Raw genomic sequence first — 19,100 nt, forward strand, 5'->3', positions numbered from 1 at the left:
CTCAGTGATCCATAGAGACAAGATAACAGGTTTGTACTGACAGTCACTAAAGCTCATCACTCCCCCCCTTTTTTTTACACGGACTTTCCCCTGGCATCGTTACTCTGGGAATGAATCAAGGCACTCCTGTTTCATGTGAAGGAGTCATTATGTGTTTACCTCAAGTGTGGAAGATTCTCAAGTAATTGTCATTAAGTATTATTTGGTCTCGTTTATACTGAATTTGAGATGTTTTTTCTAATTGTATAATTCTGCGCCTTCAATTGTTACCCAAACCTTCAAAGTACTGGTTACACATCCCAAAAGTTGGAAGATGCTTTGCTCAGGACTGTAAGGCTCTAGAGAGAGTGAGCAGAACCGCTCTATCCATCTCAGGAACAACCTTTCCATGACTGGAGGACATTTACACCACCATCATCATGGACAGAACCGACCCAGCTTGTTTACATACAGAGGTGTAAAGTGAAGAACCACATGACTAAGGAAAAGTTTTAAGGATAGAAATTTTAAATTTGTAAATGTATCCCTATTGAGCAAGTCATCAGTGACGGTGGCAAGAAAACTCATTATAGATTATAAATAATTTCCCTTCTATTACGGTGTACTATATGGTCAAAAAGGACAACTGTAACTAGTAACCCAGAAATTCATTCTAGCTTTAACATGAATTTCTTGTTCAAATTATGTTGAACTATTCATTGCTGAAGACGTCCTAAAGCCATCTTTATGATTTCTAAGTGCTACCAATCACAGAAATCTCATGTATCTCCATCTTGTACATGTGGGATCATCAGCAGCAGCGACAGACAAATTCTAGCTAATGGCAAACACTGACATGACATTTGACATTGGACAAAAAGGATTTATGCTTTAAAATGAAAACCATGACTTTAAGATAAGGAATATGTTACCTTTCACATGGAAACCTTCCATCAGTTAGAACATTTAATTGTTGCTATATGTATTTTAGTCATACTTGAGCATATTTTGGCAAAAAAAAAAACATAATTCTATTTTTAATTTAGTAAAACTCTCGTCTCGTTAACTACACTGCAGTTACATATAACTATACAGTTCACAAAAGTTTTTCTCTCTCTGTTTATAACTAGCTGTAACTGGATACATACAAACTGATCAGCTGACTAGAGCCTGACTTTCACTGTACCCTACAAACTCAGCTCAGATAGAATCCTGTGAGAAATGAACTATTTATATGGATTAAATCTCCAGGGATGTTATCCCCCATGATCCTGTCAACAGAAATGAAATAAATTGATTTAATGTGTGCTGAATTTGAGAAAAATAGGAGGAAAGACATCTTGCGGGTTCGTGCCAAGTGGCTGTCCACATCTGCTTAGGCCATGATGACCTAGACTAAGACACTATTTGTTTTCACTCCAGTGCCTGGTTTGTGACAGATAAGCAAAGAGATGCAGTGTAATCATGGACTACGTGATTTTTAGCTGATGATGTAACTGATACTCAACTAAAACACTTGTTAATATACTACATAGATATTCATACTGAAGGATTTTACTAGATTTTACAGTCCTAATGGTGTGACTATTAATAGTCTGCTGATTGATTCCAAATGGTTATACACACACACACACACACACACACACACAAACACACACACACACATAATTACAGAGAATAAACAAATTTTCCAAAACAACTGAACATTGAAAGCAATCACATGTGCAGCTCATGAACCTTTTTTATCTCCAAGAATTTTCTGGATTATTATGGTAAATGTCCATCTTTACATGTGTATGATACTAAAGTTTTTTAAGCTTCATGATGCTTTATTTCTTGAATACATATTACATACATATGATGTAGTGAAAAGGGCTTCTTTTTTACTCATCCAAGAGTGCAACAATAAACGATAGAAAAAACTGAATATAATAAAGTGTTATATAACATATTACATGTAATAAAATATAGTAAAATATATGATAAGATATAGACATATAATAAAATATAGTAAGCACACAGTAAAATCTAGTACTCCATATACTGTAGAAATTAAAGCTAAAATCCTGAACTCTCATCTCATATACAGCTCAAACCGAAATGTCTAAGGTGTAGGATCATCTGTTACTTGACTTCACCCTGACGGGAACAGCTATATATATATATATATATTTATATATATATATATATATATATATATATATATATATATATATATATATATATATATATATATATATATATATATATATATATATATATAGAGAGAGAGAGAGAGAGAGAGAGAGAGAGATAGAGATAGATATAGATATACACTATATTGCCAAAAGTATTCGCTCACCTGCCTTGACTCGCATATGAACTTAAGTGACATCCCATTCCTAATCCATAGGGTTCAATATGACGTCAGTCCACCCTTTGCAGCTATAACAGCTTCAACTCTTCTGGGAAGGCTGTCCACAAGGTTTAGGAGTGTGTTTATGGGAATTTTTAACCATTCTTCCAGAAGCGCATTTGTGAGGTCACACACTGATGTTGGACGAGAAGGCCTGGCTCTCAGTCTCCGCTCTAATTCATCCCAAAGGTGTTCTATCGGGTTGAGGTCAGGACTCTGTGCAGGCCAGTCAAGTTCATCCACACCAGACTCTGTCATCCATGTCTTTATGGACCTTGCTTTGTGCACTGGTGCACAGTCATGTTGGAAGAGGAAGGGGCCAGCTCCAAACTGTTCCCACAGAGTTGGGAGCATGGAATTGTCCAAAATGTCTTGGTATGCTGAAGCATTCAGAGTTCCTTTCACTGGAACTAAGGGGCCAAGCCCAGCTCCTGAAAAACAACCCCACACCATAATCCCCCCTCCACCAAACTTTACACTTGGCACAATGCAGTCAGACAAGTACCGTTCTCCTGGCAACCGCCAAACCCAGACTCGTCCATCAGATTGCCAGATGGAGAAGCGCGATTCGTCAATCCAGAGAACGTGTCTCCACTGCTCTAGAGTCCAGTGGCGGCGTGCTTTACACCACTGCATCCGACGCTTTGCATTGCACTTGGTGATGTATGGCTTGGATGCAGCTGCTCGGCCATGGAAACCCATTCCATGAAGCTCTCTGCTCACTGTTCTTGAGCTAATCTGAAGGCCACATGAAGTTTGGAGGTCTGTAGCGATTGACTCTGCAGAAAGTTGACGACCTCTTCGCACTATGCGCCTCAGCATCCGCTGACCCCGCTCTGTCAGTTTACGTGGCCTACCACTTCATGGCTGAGTTGCTGTCGTTCCCAAACACTTCCACGTTCTTATAATACAGCTGACAGTTGACTGTGGAATATTTAGGAGCGAGGAAATTTCATGACTGGATTTGTTGCACAGGTGGCATCCTATCACAGTTCCACGCTGGAATTCACTGAGCTCCTGAGAGCGACCCATTCTTTCACAAATGTTTGTAAAAACAGTCTGCATGCCTAGGTGCTTGATTTTATACACCTGTGGCCATGGAAGTGATTGGAACACCTGATTCTGATTATTTGGATGGGTGAGCGAATACTTTTGGCAATATAGTGTATATAGATAAATATGGGTTTGAGCTGGATCTGAGATGAAACTTCAGGATTTTAGCTTTCATTTTCTGGTATTTAAATCTAGATGTGTAAAGCAGCATGAAATAATGTTTTGTATCAAACCACATTATGTTAAGGTGAGTAAAAATATGGAAACTAATAAGACAATTAAAGTACAAATAACAATTAATATTTGGCTTCATATCCCTTACTTGCAATAACTGAATCAAGCCTGCAAGTCACTGACATCATCAGACTGCTGCATTCTTCTTTAGTGATGCTTTTCCAGACTTTTACTGCAGCATCTTTCAGTTGTTGTGTGTTTTGGACTGGTTTCTCCTCTTCAGGGGGTGAAATGCTGTTCAATTGATTTACAGTCTGTCAGGTGACTGACTTGGCCTGTCTAAAGCCTTTCACTTTTTTCTCTTGATGAAGCAATTTGTTTTGTTGGCAATATGTTTCAGGTCATTGTCTTGCGGCATGATGAAGTTCTTTCTGATTTGTATGCATTTCTGCTTGACAGGCAGACAGAATGATTCTGTAGACTTCATAGAATTCATTCTATGAACCTGTTCCAGAGGCAGCCATGCAAGCCGAAGCCAAGACATTACCTCTATCACGGATGAGCTTGTATGTTTTGGATCATGAGCAGATCCTTTCTGTCTCTACAGTTTGGCCTTTCTTTCCATCACTTTGGTAGAGGTTAATCATAATTCCAGGATTTTTTTTAGCTTGTCTCTGTATTAGGAAAAAGATCTTTGTGATCTCCAATCTGGCGTTCTAATTCTTAGTGATAATGAGTGGTTTGCATATTGCTGTATGGCTCTCAAAGTCTTCTTTGAGCAGTGGATTGTTATTCCTTTACCCCTGCCCTGTGGAGCTTATTGTTCATGTCACAGACTGTTGTTTTGGGGATTTTCTTTGCATCTCTCACAGATCTCACAATTCAAGCATTTCTGTCATCTTCTGCTGTTGTTCTCCTTGGCCAACCTGTTCAGTGTCTGTTTCACAAAACACCCATGCTTTCTTTCTTTTTCAGGAAATTGTTTCACTGGCTTTGGCCAGTACTAGTGCAAAGCCTCTGATTGATTTTCCCTCATTTCTCAGCTTCATAGACAGCTGTCTGATATTCATGATATCCTTTCTAACAACAAATGCAGGCCACACAGGTGACACTGAAGGCTAAAACCATGTTCAGAGCTATTTGTTGTTGAAACATTCAATCCAGCAGTTCACACCTGTAACAAGAAAAACCTGTCAGTCACAGGTTCCAGTATTTAACCGACAAATACAAAATGAGCAATGTTCTGGCACTGAACACATCTGTATATAAAAAACAGGAAATGAAGGCTGAAATTGAAATTCTAAACTTCTCACATCTCAGCTTTTGATCTCAAACCCAAACATCTTCAGTTTACAGCGAAAAAATTAATTGTCCTTGCTGTTCCAATAGTTTCAGAGGGAACTGTATGTCTTACATTAGTTCACTTGGCAAGTTGCATGTACTGCTTAGCAACAAATCCAGATCCTACTCAGAACCATCTTTTTTTTTTTATGGCAATCAGAGACAAAGGGATCAACTTTTGACTAGTTTATGGACCCACCGAGGCAATCCATCAACACACACTCACAAGAATGTGTCTGACCCCTTATAAATGTGTCATTTTGCTGGAGTTGCTCACAAAATCCATAAATTCAAGTTGTGTGGTTTGCTGTGCCACCATACCAACAAAATCTAGTTTTTTGAGAGGCAGCCACAGAGAGTATACCAATAACATCAAGAGTTGGTGGAACAGTGGCTTGTTTGGCCTCAGAGGTGACTGGTTTAATGGACTGTCAGATGTGCTGCAGTCTGACCCATAACCGTGACAGCAGTTGAAAAACATTCTATGATCATTCTGGGCGACAGCCTCCATCTTTCCTCTGTCTGTGAACCATATTGGGCAATGATTTGTAATTCTGTTCGCAAACAGTATGACTTACTGTCCGCAAATGTATTCCAAGTGAGCTGAAGCACGTTGTTGTGAATTTGCCAATCCCCAGTCATAAACTTGTACCTGATGCTTTTTAATTGCACTGGCCTCTTAGGTGTACATCTGCCCAGTACAATTATAATATAGCCTCCTGTCTCCCATGATATATTGTACCATATCTATAAATGGCCTGAGTGTCAGATCATAAGCTCTAGCATTTTGGGACTATTTCAATTTCAGATTCCTCACCAGAATTATTAACTTCATTATAGCACCATCCTGTGGCTCCCTTCTCATGTGTAGTAATGATGACAGGATGAAGAGAATGTACATCTGCATTTATCTATAGTTTTGCAATATATAATTTTGTAAAATCCAAAAATGATTTCCTCTTGATTAGACGGACATGTTTTTTTTCACATGGATTGATCTTGAATCATTTCTGCAAAATATGATTATTACAATAATTCTAAATGCTTTGTCATGTTTTGTTTAAGATGCTTGTATAAATTGTTTGTATGTATCAAAGTGATTTCTACACTAATGCCAGGACCCAAAGTTTCCTAGCAGAACATTGCCTTCCCATAGTGTATCCTGGTGCCAGATGTTCCCCAGGTAAGTGATGCACATGCACCTGGTCTTTCACATGATGTAAAAGAAAACATGATGTATTGAACAAGTTTACCTTCTTTCATTGGTCCATGGTTCAGTACTGATGATCACATACCCACTGAAGGTGGTGGACAGGAGTCAGCATGGCCAACCTGAATGGTCTGCAGCTACAGAACCCCATTGTGTGTTCTGACACTTTTCTGTCATAGCCAGCATTAACTTTTACAGCAATTTCGGCTATAGTAGCTTTTCTCGGTGATCAGACAGACAAGCCTTTGCTCCGCATGTGCATTAATGAGGCTTGGGCACCCATGACTCTGCAACCGGATGTCCTTCGGACCACTGTTGGTAGGTACAAACCACTGCAGAATGTAAACACCACACAAGACTTGCTGATTTGAAGATGCTTTGATTCAGTCATCTAGCCATCAAAATCTGGCCCAAACACACACATGTATACATAAAGTCCACAGACTAGAGGTATAAGAGCTAAGTTATTTTTGTCCCAGAGTAGGGACAAATTAGAAGTTAGCTAAGTGTTCATGGTAGAGGTGAATCTTTAGCCATTTTTGAAGACGGATTCTGCTGTCCAGATTTAGGTTGGAAGTTCCTTCCACCATTAAGATACAATCGATGCCTGTGGAAAGGGATCTCATGTGTCACTGAATAGGCACTGCCAAGCATTGGCTGTTAAGTGATTGCAGGTTGTGGGATAGAACATAAACCTCAAGTAGAGTGTTGAGGTGCAAACACACACACACACACAAACACACACACTCTCTCCCTCTCTATCAGACTGTGGCTGTGTGAGACCACAGGGAAGATCTCAACAACAGAGACCTTGATCAAGCTGGATAGACAAAAGTGTTGTTTTGTTTTGCTGTTCTAGTTTCTGACACTAGAAGCACTACAACACTGTTTGTTTTGTGTATTGTTGTATTTAATAAAAAGTATTTACACTGATGGTATTCGAAGTCTGTGACCTATTAAATCAGTGTTATTGTATTCATTGATAGAGACTTTAAAGTACTTTTGTACATTGCTCTGGATAAGACTGTCTGCCAAATGCCAGAAATGTAAATGTACTCTGTAGTTACTGTGTTCTCTCTATAATAACAGTAACAAGTTCATGTCCATTTCTATATTACTTGTATGCTGTGAATGCAAATTTGGGACAGAGCCATTATGAAACACACACATAATCAGTTACATTTCTTTTAAAGTTTTCAACTTTCACTCACATGAATATTTTAATAAGTCATCATTGTTAAGGTGTAGAGGCTATGGAGCCCTAAGCAACTGCTTATGTCTGTCACAAATTGAAGGTGAAGGCGGATGCAAGTGAAGAATTTTTTTAATAAGAAAAAAACAACACAAATCTAGGTAGAAAAATCAGGCAGCAGAATATAACAACTAGAGTCAAGATAGCAATACACATTGACTTGGGCAAGACCATAGAACTGCAAAAAAAACAAAACTAGCAACAAAAGCTAGAAAATACAATGTGAAAAACAGGAACCTAAATAAGGTGACTAATCAGCAAACACAGGACAGGTGAATACAATGAACAGACAAAATGAAATATACTATACTATACTAAAATAAGACATTAACTCAAACGTATAGGGTTGCCCTCTAGTGGTCTGGCAGGGAAGTGTCCCAAACATCCATGACAATGTCACTTATTTGGTAGATCCAACTCTGATCAGCTTAAACAATGCATTTAACCCCATTCAAAAGTGTACAAAGTGCAGTTCACTAGAGCTGTATTGTGTTACACAAATTATTAACTCTGCTTACATTCTGGTTTCTCTGTGTTTCATTGTCAAGATTTTGTCATATTTGTCCTCAGTTGTGCTTAGTCTTGTGTATGTACAGTAGTATACCACATTGTTCTTGCTTCTCACCCATGTCTTTTGTTTGTGAATGATGGTTTCTACTTTGTTGTTTTGTTAATTTGTCTTTAGTAAAACCCTTCATTTGCACCTGTTTTCTTATATCTAACCTAAACATGGATGTAACATGGTTCCTAAAATTTTATCAGGAATTGATGGCACAGATCTGCCAACTTATGGAACATGAGAAGCAGCTCAAGGCAAAACCAACTTGTTGCTAGGCCTCACCTAGTAATATTTTGGTGGAAGTCAATAGTTGGTGTGTTGTCCAAGTCCAGTGGGCTGAACATGGGCTGCGGCACTGAAGAGATGGCTGGAGACAAAGGTGAACAAAGGCTCCAGCCAAGCCTGAACCAAAGACCAATGGGTCAGCTGGCCTCCACAGACAAGCTCAAACCAGAAGCCAATGGGTCAGCCTCTCCAGCCAAGCTTGACCAGAGGCCAGTGTGCCAGCCTCCTCAAGGTCAATCCTGGAACTAATGGGTCAGCTGGCCCAGCCAAACTTGAGCCAGAGGCTTTGCACATTGCTTATCTTGTTTTTCCTCTCATTCTCCATAATTATTCCTAAATCTCTGTATTTAGTATTTTTCTGCTATATTTTCTTATATTGTTATATTCTGCTATATTTTGTAATATTTTATATTTTGTTATTTGATATATTTTTGTTATATTTTATATTTTGTTATTTGATATATTTTTTGTTATATTTTTGTACCTTAATTTGAGTATTTTGGTAATATTTTATATTTTTGTTATTTGATATATTTTTTTGTTATATTTTTGTACCCTGAATTTCCCTTTGGGATGAATAAAGTATCTATCTATCTATCTATCTATCTATCTATCTATCTATCTATCTATCTATCTATCTATCTATCTATCTATCTATCTATCTATCTGTCTGTCTATCTCTCTGTCTGTCTGTCTGTCTGTCTGTCTGTCTATCTAGTGGTTTGGCCTCTTCAACCAAGTTTAAGCCTGAAACCTATGACTCAGCCTCCTCAGCCCAGCTGGAGCCAGAGACCGACAAACCAGCCTCCCAAGTCAAGCTCTGGTCACATACTTCACTGATTACTTTAATCTGTCTTGTACTTCACGAATTAATTTCAACTTCTGGTGTTTTTTTGACAAGCTTTGTTTCATTTCACCATGACTGTGCTCAGTACTGTGAAAATAGTAGTTGTTTGTAAATTTGGTGAATGATCCTTGTTTCTGTGCAGTTTTTAAATATATGTTTTCTTGATTAATACATTGTGTTTGAATTTGCTTACCAATATCTGACAACAATAAAACTAATAAAATCAAATAAATTGTTAATATACCTCTGGGACTGGATTGTGTAGAGACACAGGTTTTGAATTGGACACTAAACAATTTTTGTAGTACTGAAAAGGCTTAAAACCTGCTCCCTTCTATCATTCCTAAAATGGGAAACTATAGAAACTCTTTCTACTGAAATCCACCCAGTGAAATTATGCAAGCAGGAGGGGTGTATTAAGGGTGGGGGCCAAGTACAAGAAGGTCACTCTGACCAGCTCTAGAGGTCTTGCATGCAGATGAGAGAATCTGCTAGTGGGGAAGGATCAATGATTCACACAATGGTAGAGTGGTCAGTGAAAAATGAGAGAACATTAACAAATAACTAAATGTTTGAATAAAAAAAAACACCAAAAGGACTACTGCTTTTTGTTTTCTGCTGCTCATTATGACACATTCTGTTATAGAATGGTGCAGAAAACAAAAATCATCCAATGAATAGCACATGCTACTGTAAGACAGGCTGTTTTTACACTGACAGGATTCAGAATTTCATGCATTGTACTGCTGCCACATGATTGGCTGATTGGAATACTTGCATGAATGAGCAGGTGTTCATAACAGAGCTGAGTGAGTTTAATGCATTTAATTTAATGCAAGGCTATAATCTGAAGGCACATGAATACATTCTGAATTCTTTCTCTAGATGTCAACCATAATATTTTTTAAAATGATATGCCCTTAAACAGGATGTACACCAATCAGGCATGACATTATGACCACCTGCCTAATATTGTGTCGGTCCCCCTTTTGCTGCCAAAAATGCTCTGACCCTTCATGCACTGTGTATTCTGACACCTTTCTTTGAGGACAAAATGTTCACTTGCTGCCTAATATATCCCACCCACTAACAGGTGCCATGATGAGGAGATTATTATTGTTATTCACCTGTCAGTGCTCATAATGTTATGCCTGATTGGTGTATATGACAACCAATAATATTAGAAGACCACTAGTAATACAAAAAGTACGGCTAAGGAATACATAAAAAAACGTATTTATTTATTTATTTATATTGAGCACATAAATTGTAGAGAGGTGTGGTCAGGTTCAGCAGTTCATTTGCATGAAATTGTAAGCTCTCTCCCAAGAGGAAAACGTATATGAGCATAAGGTGAAAGGTAACAGAAAAATCTGCAAAGGTTTACACAAAGGTAGCTAAAATAAAACACAGATCCACTAAACATTAAATGAAACCCTTTTAAATGCATTAAAATTCTTGCTCTTTATATGAATCGTTACGAGTATGCGCTAAACTGACATCATCATAAACACGGAAGTAAAATGTAAAAAAAAAGAAAAAGGGATGGTCAGAAAAGTAAAGCTGCGAGCACCGCAATGCTGTCTTCACACATGTCTCTCCACATGGAGCCGAAATATTTCGCTACCAGCCTTTCCAGATATCTTGATGGAGATTTCTGTCAAACCAAAGATATCCTCCGAGAGGAAATTTCTGAATGTGAGCTCTTCCAGCACAGCAGGTATGCAAACGTTGTGTAGGGGAGCAACAGTGCCGTTAATAATAGTAATATAACAAGGTCGCTTACTGACACATTATTAGATTGATCTCAGCTCTAGGATGCAGTAGTTTATGGAAAATGACTATGATATTAACCAACATAACAGCTCTGTCATAAACGATCAGTCAGTTTAGCGTGCACCGGTAGAAATGGACAAATGATGGATGTGTGAATGAATGAATGAATGAAGCGTTTTTCATTGAAATGTCTTGTTTTTGCCTTGTGTTTAGCTATGACCTGACTCTGGAGCAGATCAGAGAGCTAACTGCACAGAGGTTGCACTTTGTCTTGAAGTTACCCCTAATGAAACGCCATCTCAATGATCAGGTGAAGGAGCAATGACCATTCATACACCGGTCATTATGGACTATAACATGAGCATCATGTCTGGCTGTACTGTTGTTTGTTGTCTGTAGGTGGCTGGAAGAAAAAAGGGTTTCATAAGCAAGAGCCTGTGCATCACAGAGCTGATCTGTTCTGCAGATATGGCCACTGGAGTAAAGGTGATGCTTTTAACATTTGTTCAGCTGTTTTTTACTCCAGGTGGGTTGATGTGTGTTCAGATTAGAAAAAAATGGAAGTCTGCTAGGTTTGAAAACCTATACTGTAACACCTACACTGTATGACCAAAAGTTTGTGGACACCGGACCAACACGCCCATCACGCCACTTGATTACAATGTCTTCATATGCTGTAGCATTACAATTTCCCAGCAGTCCTTGTCCTACAGGACAACTACTGGCTAAATTTCGGTGTAGAGAATGTTTGGTGCACTGTACTACAATTTATATTGCTTTGCTAAGTGTTACATAAATATATAACGTTATATATAACAAAAAGTCGTGTACTAAGATTCTCCTCAAACTGTTACCACAAATTTCTAAAAACACTTGACAACAAGAATGTCTTTATATGCAGTAGCAGTACAAGTTCCCCTTTACTGGAAATTGTACTGCTTATAATTTCCCCAGCCTTGGACTGAAAAAACTCGAGTCTCCTGCACAGCCCTGACCTCAACCCCACTGAACACCTGGAATGACCTGGAATACTGCAGACTGCACCCCAGACCTCTTCACCCAACATCATAGTCTAACCTCAGTAATGCTCTTTATAGTTAAATGGACAGAAATTCACACAACCTTGCTGTATACTCTAGTGAAAAGCCTTCCTGAAAGAGGCTAATATGAATATAAAATGGTGAACACCTTTTGAATGGGATGTTCAAAAAACACACATGGGCATGATTATGAGGTGACCACATGCATTTGACCGTAGAGTGTACCTTTTTTGGCTATAGAATGAAACCTGGGGAGGAGAATTGAATGTATGGTGGCATGCATCCACCTTTACCTGTTGTAACATAGAGTACAAACATTTCTACTGGCATGTTTGGTGGTGGCTTCTTTGCATATTCTGACTGTATTTGCATTCCTTTGGGTTGGCAGAAATTCAGTTATGTGATATTACTGTACCTGTTCTTCTAACCTGCAGATGGGAGTTGTGTGTGGACTGTATGGTGGGGCAGTTACCAACCTAGGCAGTCCAGAGCAAGTGGAGAGATTGTATGTGCCTGTCACAGTGAGTGTCAAACACCTCACATTGTCACTGATTATACATTGTGTTTTGATCAGCTGTACCATTCTCTTCATATGTTCTTATGCACCAAGTTCTCAAAACTGATATAATAGTGATGTGATTAATCACTATTGTCTAAGGGCTTGACTTTACAAACTAGAATTATGTGGACAGACCTTATGTTTTCAGTAGTTCTTGTTTGCAGGTTTGATGTGAAAATTATAACAGGTTATTCCAATCATTTTCTGTCAAAAGTATGCAATACTAATACTGTTTTATTCCTTAAAAAAAATTAATAAACAGAAATTAACTTGCTGCACCATAAAATGAAAGAATTTCTTTATAAACAATTTCTAAAATTATTTCTAGCCTTCCTTTCTATAAAGTTCTAATCCCAATGATCAGCTTCACTCGTTCACATAAACCAAAGGTGAATCTTTATCAATCTTTTCCAATTTAACCCCTGGACTTCTGCCTCCCCTGTGTTGTACTTCACTGGATATTTGTTCTTCAGAGAAAATTCCATCACAAAAAATACTTCAGTAGTGAACTGTGTTTGTTTTGCCTGCATACTACAGAACTTTGGACTCCCAATGATACGTTTACTAAGACTTTCTGCACAAGTTGCACGTACAGTAAATATTTAAACATCGACAAAGTTACTGTAAGTTTTTACAGAGACGTAATTAAAGATGTAGGAATTACAGCACTTTTTATATGTGTGATTTCCATTCATATGGACCAACCAAAAGAAACTGGACAAACTAAGAAACACAAATTGCAAATCCCTTGCTGTCAGTGTCTGCCCCAAGTCTGGATAACCAGATGCTAGTATTCTTAACAGGTGATACGTTTTTTTAACTGGTAATACCAGATCTTCCGTTCCTACTTATTCTTAATAATATTCTTATTATTATATAGTGAAAAACTCAGTTCGATTCAGGTCAGGTGATTGCTGTTGGTCATCTTGAAAATTCCAGCATCAGCACCTGGTAGCCCCACCCCTTCCTCCTCATAAGCAAAGTTGTGTCCAACATACTACACTTTTTTTTTTTTTTTTTTTAAATATAGGTAAAACTGGCAACTGGTGGCTTGTGATAATCTTTCAATGGCTGTATAATGTTACACCACAGCACTATTGAATTCTCAATTCTGATTGGTCAGAAGGTGTTGATTATTTTTTTACAACCGCTGCTCTGACAATAGTGGTGTCAGCAAGGCAAACCACAGGTTTCTATATATTCTATATAAAGTACTACTAAGTAGACTACTATACATGTTAAATATTATATATGCTATTAAGTTTTGTGGACAACTGACCAGCATACCAGTATATGGTTGAAACTGTTGCCATAAATTTGGTAACACACATTAATATCACTGAATTGAACACCTTTGAGATGAGCTGAAACACCTTCTGATCCCCAGACCTCCACAACCAACATCACTGCCTGACCTCACTAATGCTCTTGTAGCTGAATGATCTCAAATCCCCACAATCCCAAGTACCGAGTGTAATCAGAACATTACAGTTTTCTAGCACTTTCTATGTCCATGACCCCTCAGATCTACAGCACGATCTATGAGTGAAGTTTTTTAACAAAATGGCTGACAAAACAAATAAGCTTGCACCTAAGGACTGAGCCTGTGTCTGGAGGCTGTGTAGTGAAACAAACTCACCCTGCTGTAGTATTCGTTATTCGGGTTCCTGAGTAAGAACATGAACCATATGATTAAAGCAAAAATATAAATTCTGTAGTGTGAGACCATATATTGTTTTTATAGGTTATTAGTAATATTTTAGAATTTGTCAGTGTGGATAAAATTGGTGTATTACTGGTCAATTGTTCTATTAAGGATTAACCTTAGCTCTATTTTTTGCACCTAATGGAACATCCTCACAGCACTGCAACAATGCTATTACGATGAATTGGGGATAGTATCCTAGTAACATTATCTTTATGAGCTTTAAACATGAGACTGGAGTCGATAATCACAACAAGGTCCAGCCAGAGTTATTACATAACCATAGAGTTTATTTCTAGTTGCCTGCATCCACTGTTGACTGATTTTTACATTTTTTACCTATTTTTCAGCTTTTATTAAGCTGATATCTGTCATCTAATTTTACTAAAACCTACAGCTGTGTGTCATAGATATAGCAATGGAAGCTAATACCCAGGAACACCGGTAGCATATATAGATGAAATGAGCAGTGGGTCTAGAACATGGCCTTGTGAAAGACTAAACTTGATTTTTGCATGCATAGAGACGTCATCATTAACATGTACAAACTGATAGCAATAAATCAAATAAGACATGATTCAGGAAAGAACCATTCCCTTAACTCCAGCAAGATGTCTTTGTTTGAATAGATTATTCTAGTAGTCCTTTCCATCAAATGCTGCGCTGAGATCCAGTAATACACCTGCACCATTGACTTCCTCTCTGTATCATCACCATCGGCCAGCAAAGCATCCTAAACTGGACAATTGCCTACAGGAAGCATTAGAGTTTAGTTACATTTGTTCCTTACTTTCCCTGCAGCAGCAATGACATGGATCTTTTTACCTTGCATTTAGTAATGCAATTCAATTCCATTTTATTTGTATGGCGCTTTTGACAATGGATATTGCCACTAAGTAACCTTACAGATATTGATAAATTTAGGATATAAATTCTAAAATTGCGAAACTGAGGAAAACTCCTTGGGGCAGCATGAGGAAGAAAGCTTGAAATGAGCCAGACTCGGATGAGAACCCTTCTTTATCTTGGTGACACCAGAGAGTGTGATTTTTAACTGTTCAGTCAGGGAGACTTGAGACTGTTCATGGCAATTGCAGTCCAAAGCCATATTCCTGTTGATTTAGTGGTACCATCCACAGCAATCTCTTGGATCTCCAGACTGTCCATGAGAAGTCATCCTCAGCAGCAGCCTCCAAATGATGAGACTCCAAGCGGAAGTAGGGCATCAGGGTGGATCAGACACTGCTAGGGGCCTCAGAAATCACTGGAAATCACTACAATATGGAATGACTTGCTATTTACAAAAATCTTTTACAGTGCTACATTTGGCACACTAGATATGTGAAAAATTGGTATGTAAATATCGTTAGTTGATAGTGAAGATATTCTCTCTACAGAAACATGGGGTTAACATCTGATATAAAATGCTGTCTTCTAGGGAAATGTAATTATATCTAAATTTACATTATTTGTAGTTTGCAGAACATACTCTTGCCTTGTAATTACTAATATTTCTATGGCTTACTAAAGTCTCTGTCTGCTTTTTTTAACATGTAGGAGTTGGAATTCACTGGGATGTTTGCCATGACAGAACGAGGTCATGGGAGTAACGTGCGAGGCATACTCACCGAGGCTCACTATGACCCTTCAGTACAGGTAAATTCCAGCTAGAGTTTATTGACTGCTCCCTCTATTTACTATACTGTTGGAATAAAGCTGCCTTCACACGCTATCAGAAGTCTTAAACTTTTATCGTGGTGCAGGAGAGTAGAGTTTCTTTACTGAATTTCAGATTTTGTTAATTTTTTTAATATGCTGTTAATTGTTACGCTTGTTGTTTTGGTCCTTTTCATTCATGTATATCAGCAACAGTGCTTTACATGTTGTACATTTTTACACTGTGAAAATAGCTTGACCTAAATTCCATGAGTGAGTAATATATCTTATGGTGTCAAAGAAATCTGTCTGAATGAACCTGCTGTCGTCCATGTTTCATGCTTAAAGCATGTGAAAACGACTTGCTCATTATTACCACTTCAGAAGGAGGAAGCAGGATCATTCTGATAACATATAAAGGCAGCATAATGCTTGATGTTGATTTTCCTCTTTTGAAAGAATGAAAATTTGCAAGAAATCTTAAGCAATAGCATTGATGTTTATAGATAAAGCAATAGTATGTTAGAATTCATTTAATATCGTTATACAAATGCAGTCATGCTAGCCACAGGAGCAGCATCAGGTCTGTCATACAATATTAATGCACAGAACAACAGGTTTATTATTATTATTATTATTATTATTATTATTGCTGTCTATGTATACAATATGTGTTCAACCCCAGGTTATTGCTGTTCTAAACCCAGCTTTTAACCCTGGGTTACACTTGTAGTTAGAGAATGAGGTGTCAAATATGTACAGTGTGAAATGATGTGTTAGAATGTTAGAGGCTTAGCAACAAGACAAGAGACCTGCCGTTATTTAAAGCACCATATTTATCCAGTCATTTTGTTGCTAGCACAAATAAGCAAATAAGAAGATTAAGCGTTAAGGGTTTAGAAATGTACAGTGAATGTACATCAGATTATGAATAGCCAGGATTAAATGTAAAAAAGTATGAGCAGTGTAAAACATGATACAAGAAAACCCAGGATTCTGTTCACACAGGGTTTTATTATGATCCAGCGTTGTGAACAGATCTAATTCAGTTTGCCTTCATCACCGATTGTTTCTCCTTCATCTGGACGAGGACAGGAGTTCATTATCCACACACCATGTGAAAATGCACAGAAGATGTACATCGGAAATGCAATGAAAGGAAACTATGCTGCTGTTTTTGCACAGCTCATGATCAACGGAGAATGCCACGGTACGTACAACTGAAAAGGTGCATCGCATGTTACTTCAATCTGTCAAGATTTTATTGTTGGGTAACTGACATGAACCATAATTATATCCAACTCAGGGATCAGTAGCTGACATTTAAAAGGACACAATCAAAAGTAATCGTTTATAGTAAACGCCATACATAAATGTTAAAGTCATCCATTCGGATATCTGGTGTAAATGTTTCCCTCCTCCAACATGATTTTTTTCGAAAATGGAAAAAGTATTGAGGAAAGATTTGTATCCTTAAACAATATTAAAATGTGGTTTTGATTGCTCATGATCTCCAGAAATTAGGGTATATCATGTAAAACATGTGTTGTGTGATTATATGTGCATTTGTTTTTATAAATCCCCAACTTCTTTATCAAATACATGAGCATTCTGATGATGATCTCTGAGTAACAGATTAAGTGAACACAGTTCAGTCTCCTGCAACATTATAATAATGCACTTAATACTCTCACTTTATCACCTCCAGGGTTAAGGGGGATCAATTCCCACCTCCTCTCTGTATGTGAAGTTTGTGTTCTCCATGTTTGCATGTACTCCAGTTTCCTCCCCCTAGACCAATACCTGCATTGTAGGTTGATTGGCATCTCTAAATTGTCTGTAGTGTGTGTGTGATTGTGCGCTTGCTTTGTCCCCAGAGTCCCCTGGTATAGACTCCAGGCTCTATGTGACCCTGTGTAGGATAAATGGTTCAGAAAAAGGATGGATAGATATTGCCTTTAACTGCTCTTTGCACAAGCATAAGTGCAGAGTATATTAGGCCACTTTCTCTCTCTTTTTTTTTTTTATTTAAATAGGAGGCTTTCTCCCCACATCTCCAGGGTTGGGGGATTGATTCATGCTTCTTCCATGTGTGTGTGGAGTTTGCATGTTCTCTCCTGCTTCAGGGGTTTTCTCTAGGTTCCTCCCCAGATCCATAGATCCATGTATTTTTGGTTGATTTTCATCTCTAAATTGTCTGTAGTGTATGAATGGGTGTGTGTGTGAGACTGTGACCTGTGATAGACTGGCATACTGTACAGGGTTTCCCCTGCCTTGTGCCCCAAGTCTCCTGCGATAATTGAAAGTTAAACCTAATGGACTTTTCAGTGTAGATGTCGGCTAAGGATTACTGGATTTATATATCAAATACTCCCAATTTCCTTCCATGAAACACATTTAAATTGCATTTGTTGTTCTTATTTATTTGCTCTTAGGTCCTCACTGCTTCATTGTACCAATCCGAGACCAGAATGGGGTCATGTGTGTAGGAGTGACTGCGGTTGATATGGAACATAAAGAAGGTGGGAGAGATTGATAGATTCATCTTACAAAATAAGCACTAACATTTCTTCTGAGAATGCTCTGAAAATGTTCTATTGTTGTTTTGTGCACTTATTAAGGCCTCCATGGAGTTGACAATGGTATCTTGATATTTGATCATGTCAGGATCCCACGGGAAAACCTGCTACACAAGTGAGTAGATTCAGCCGCTTATTTATCATGTTTATTAACCTGACATGGTGTGGATCAGAGTTAGACCATTGAATATAGAGAATACACTATTTGGCTCAAAGACACCTGACCATCACAGCCATATCTACATTTTCAGTTGGAAGCACAGAATTTTCTAGAATGTCTTTGTATGCTGTAGCTTCAGCTTTTCCTTTACTGGGCCAAAAACCTGCACAAAGCAAGCTACACATGAAGATATGATTAGTTTGTTCGAAGTGGAAGAACTCAAGTGTCCTGCCTAGGTTCCTAGTCCCAACCCCTCAACACCTTTAAGCCTAGTTTAGCCATAAAACTCAATTTCTTCAACACAGATCAGCTAAGATTTCCTATCCAGGTAACCCTTTATCATCCCGACCATGTTGTGACCCCACACATGCGAAGATCTGAGTGAATTCTACTCTCCTCCTTCCCAGCAGCACTTGTTGAGATCAGGGAGGTGATTCCTCCTGAAAGAAAGAAAGAAAGAAAGAAAGAAAGAAAGAAAGAAAGAAAGAAAGAAAGAAAGAAAGAAAGAAAGAAAGAAAGAAAGAAAGAAA

General features: G+C 38.1%; 1 protein-coding gene across 1 annotated transcript in view; it reads left to right on the top strand.

Annotated features, from left to right (window-relative positions):
* Positions 1-10,609: 10,609 nt before the first annotated feature.
* acoxl (acyl-CoA oxidase-like) overlaps positions 10,610-19,100 on the top strand; it is a 48,141-nt gene continuing 39,650 nt past the window's right edge. The window contains exons 1-8 of the mRNA XM_058379588.1: positions 10,610-10,815; positions 11,085-11,181; positions 11,271-11,357; positions 12,346-12,432; positions 15,733-15,831; positions 16,927-17,041; positions 18,267-18,353; positions 18,453-18,525. Coding sequence (XP_058235571.1) covers positions 10,673-10,815; positions 11,085-11,181; positions 11,271-11,357; positions 12,346-12,432; positions 15,733-15,831; positions 16,927-17,041; positions 18,267-18,353; positions 18,453-18,525 — 788 coding nt within the window. The 5' untranslated portion in view covers positions 10,610-10,672. The remainder of the gene's footprint in view (positions 10,816-11,084; positions 11,182-11,270; positions 11,358-12,345; positions 12,433-15,732; positions 15,832-16,926; positions 17,042-18,266; positions 18,354-18,452; positions 18,526-19,100) is intronic.

This window comes from Hemibagrus wyckioides, linkage group LG03 (genome assembly GCF_019097595.1).
Source record: "Hemibagrus wyckioides isolate EC202008001 linkage group LG03, SWU_Hwy_1.0, whole genome shotgun sequence".
NCBI lineage: Eukaryota > Metazoa > Chordata > Actinopteri > Siluriformes > Bagridae > Hemibagrus > Hemibagrus wyckioides.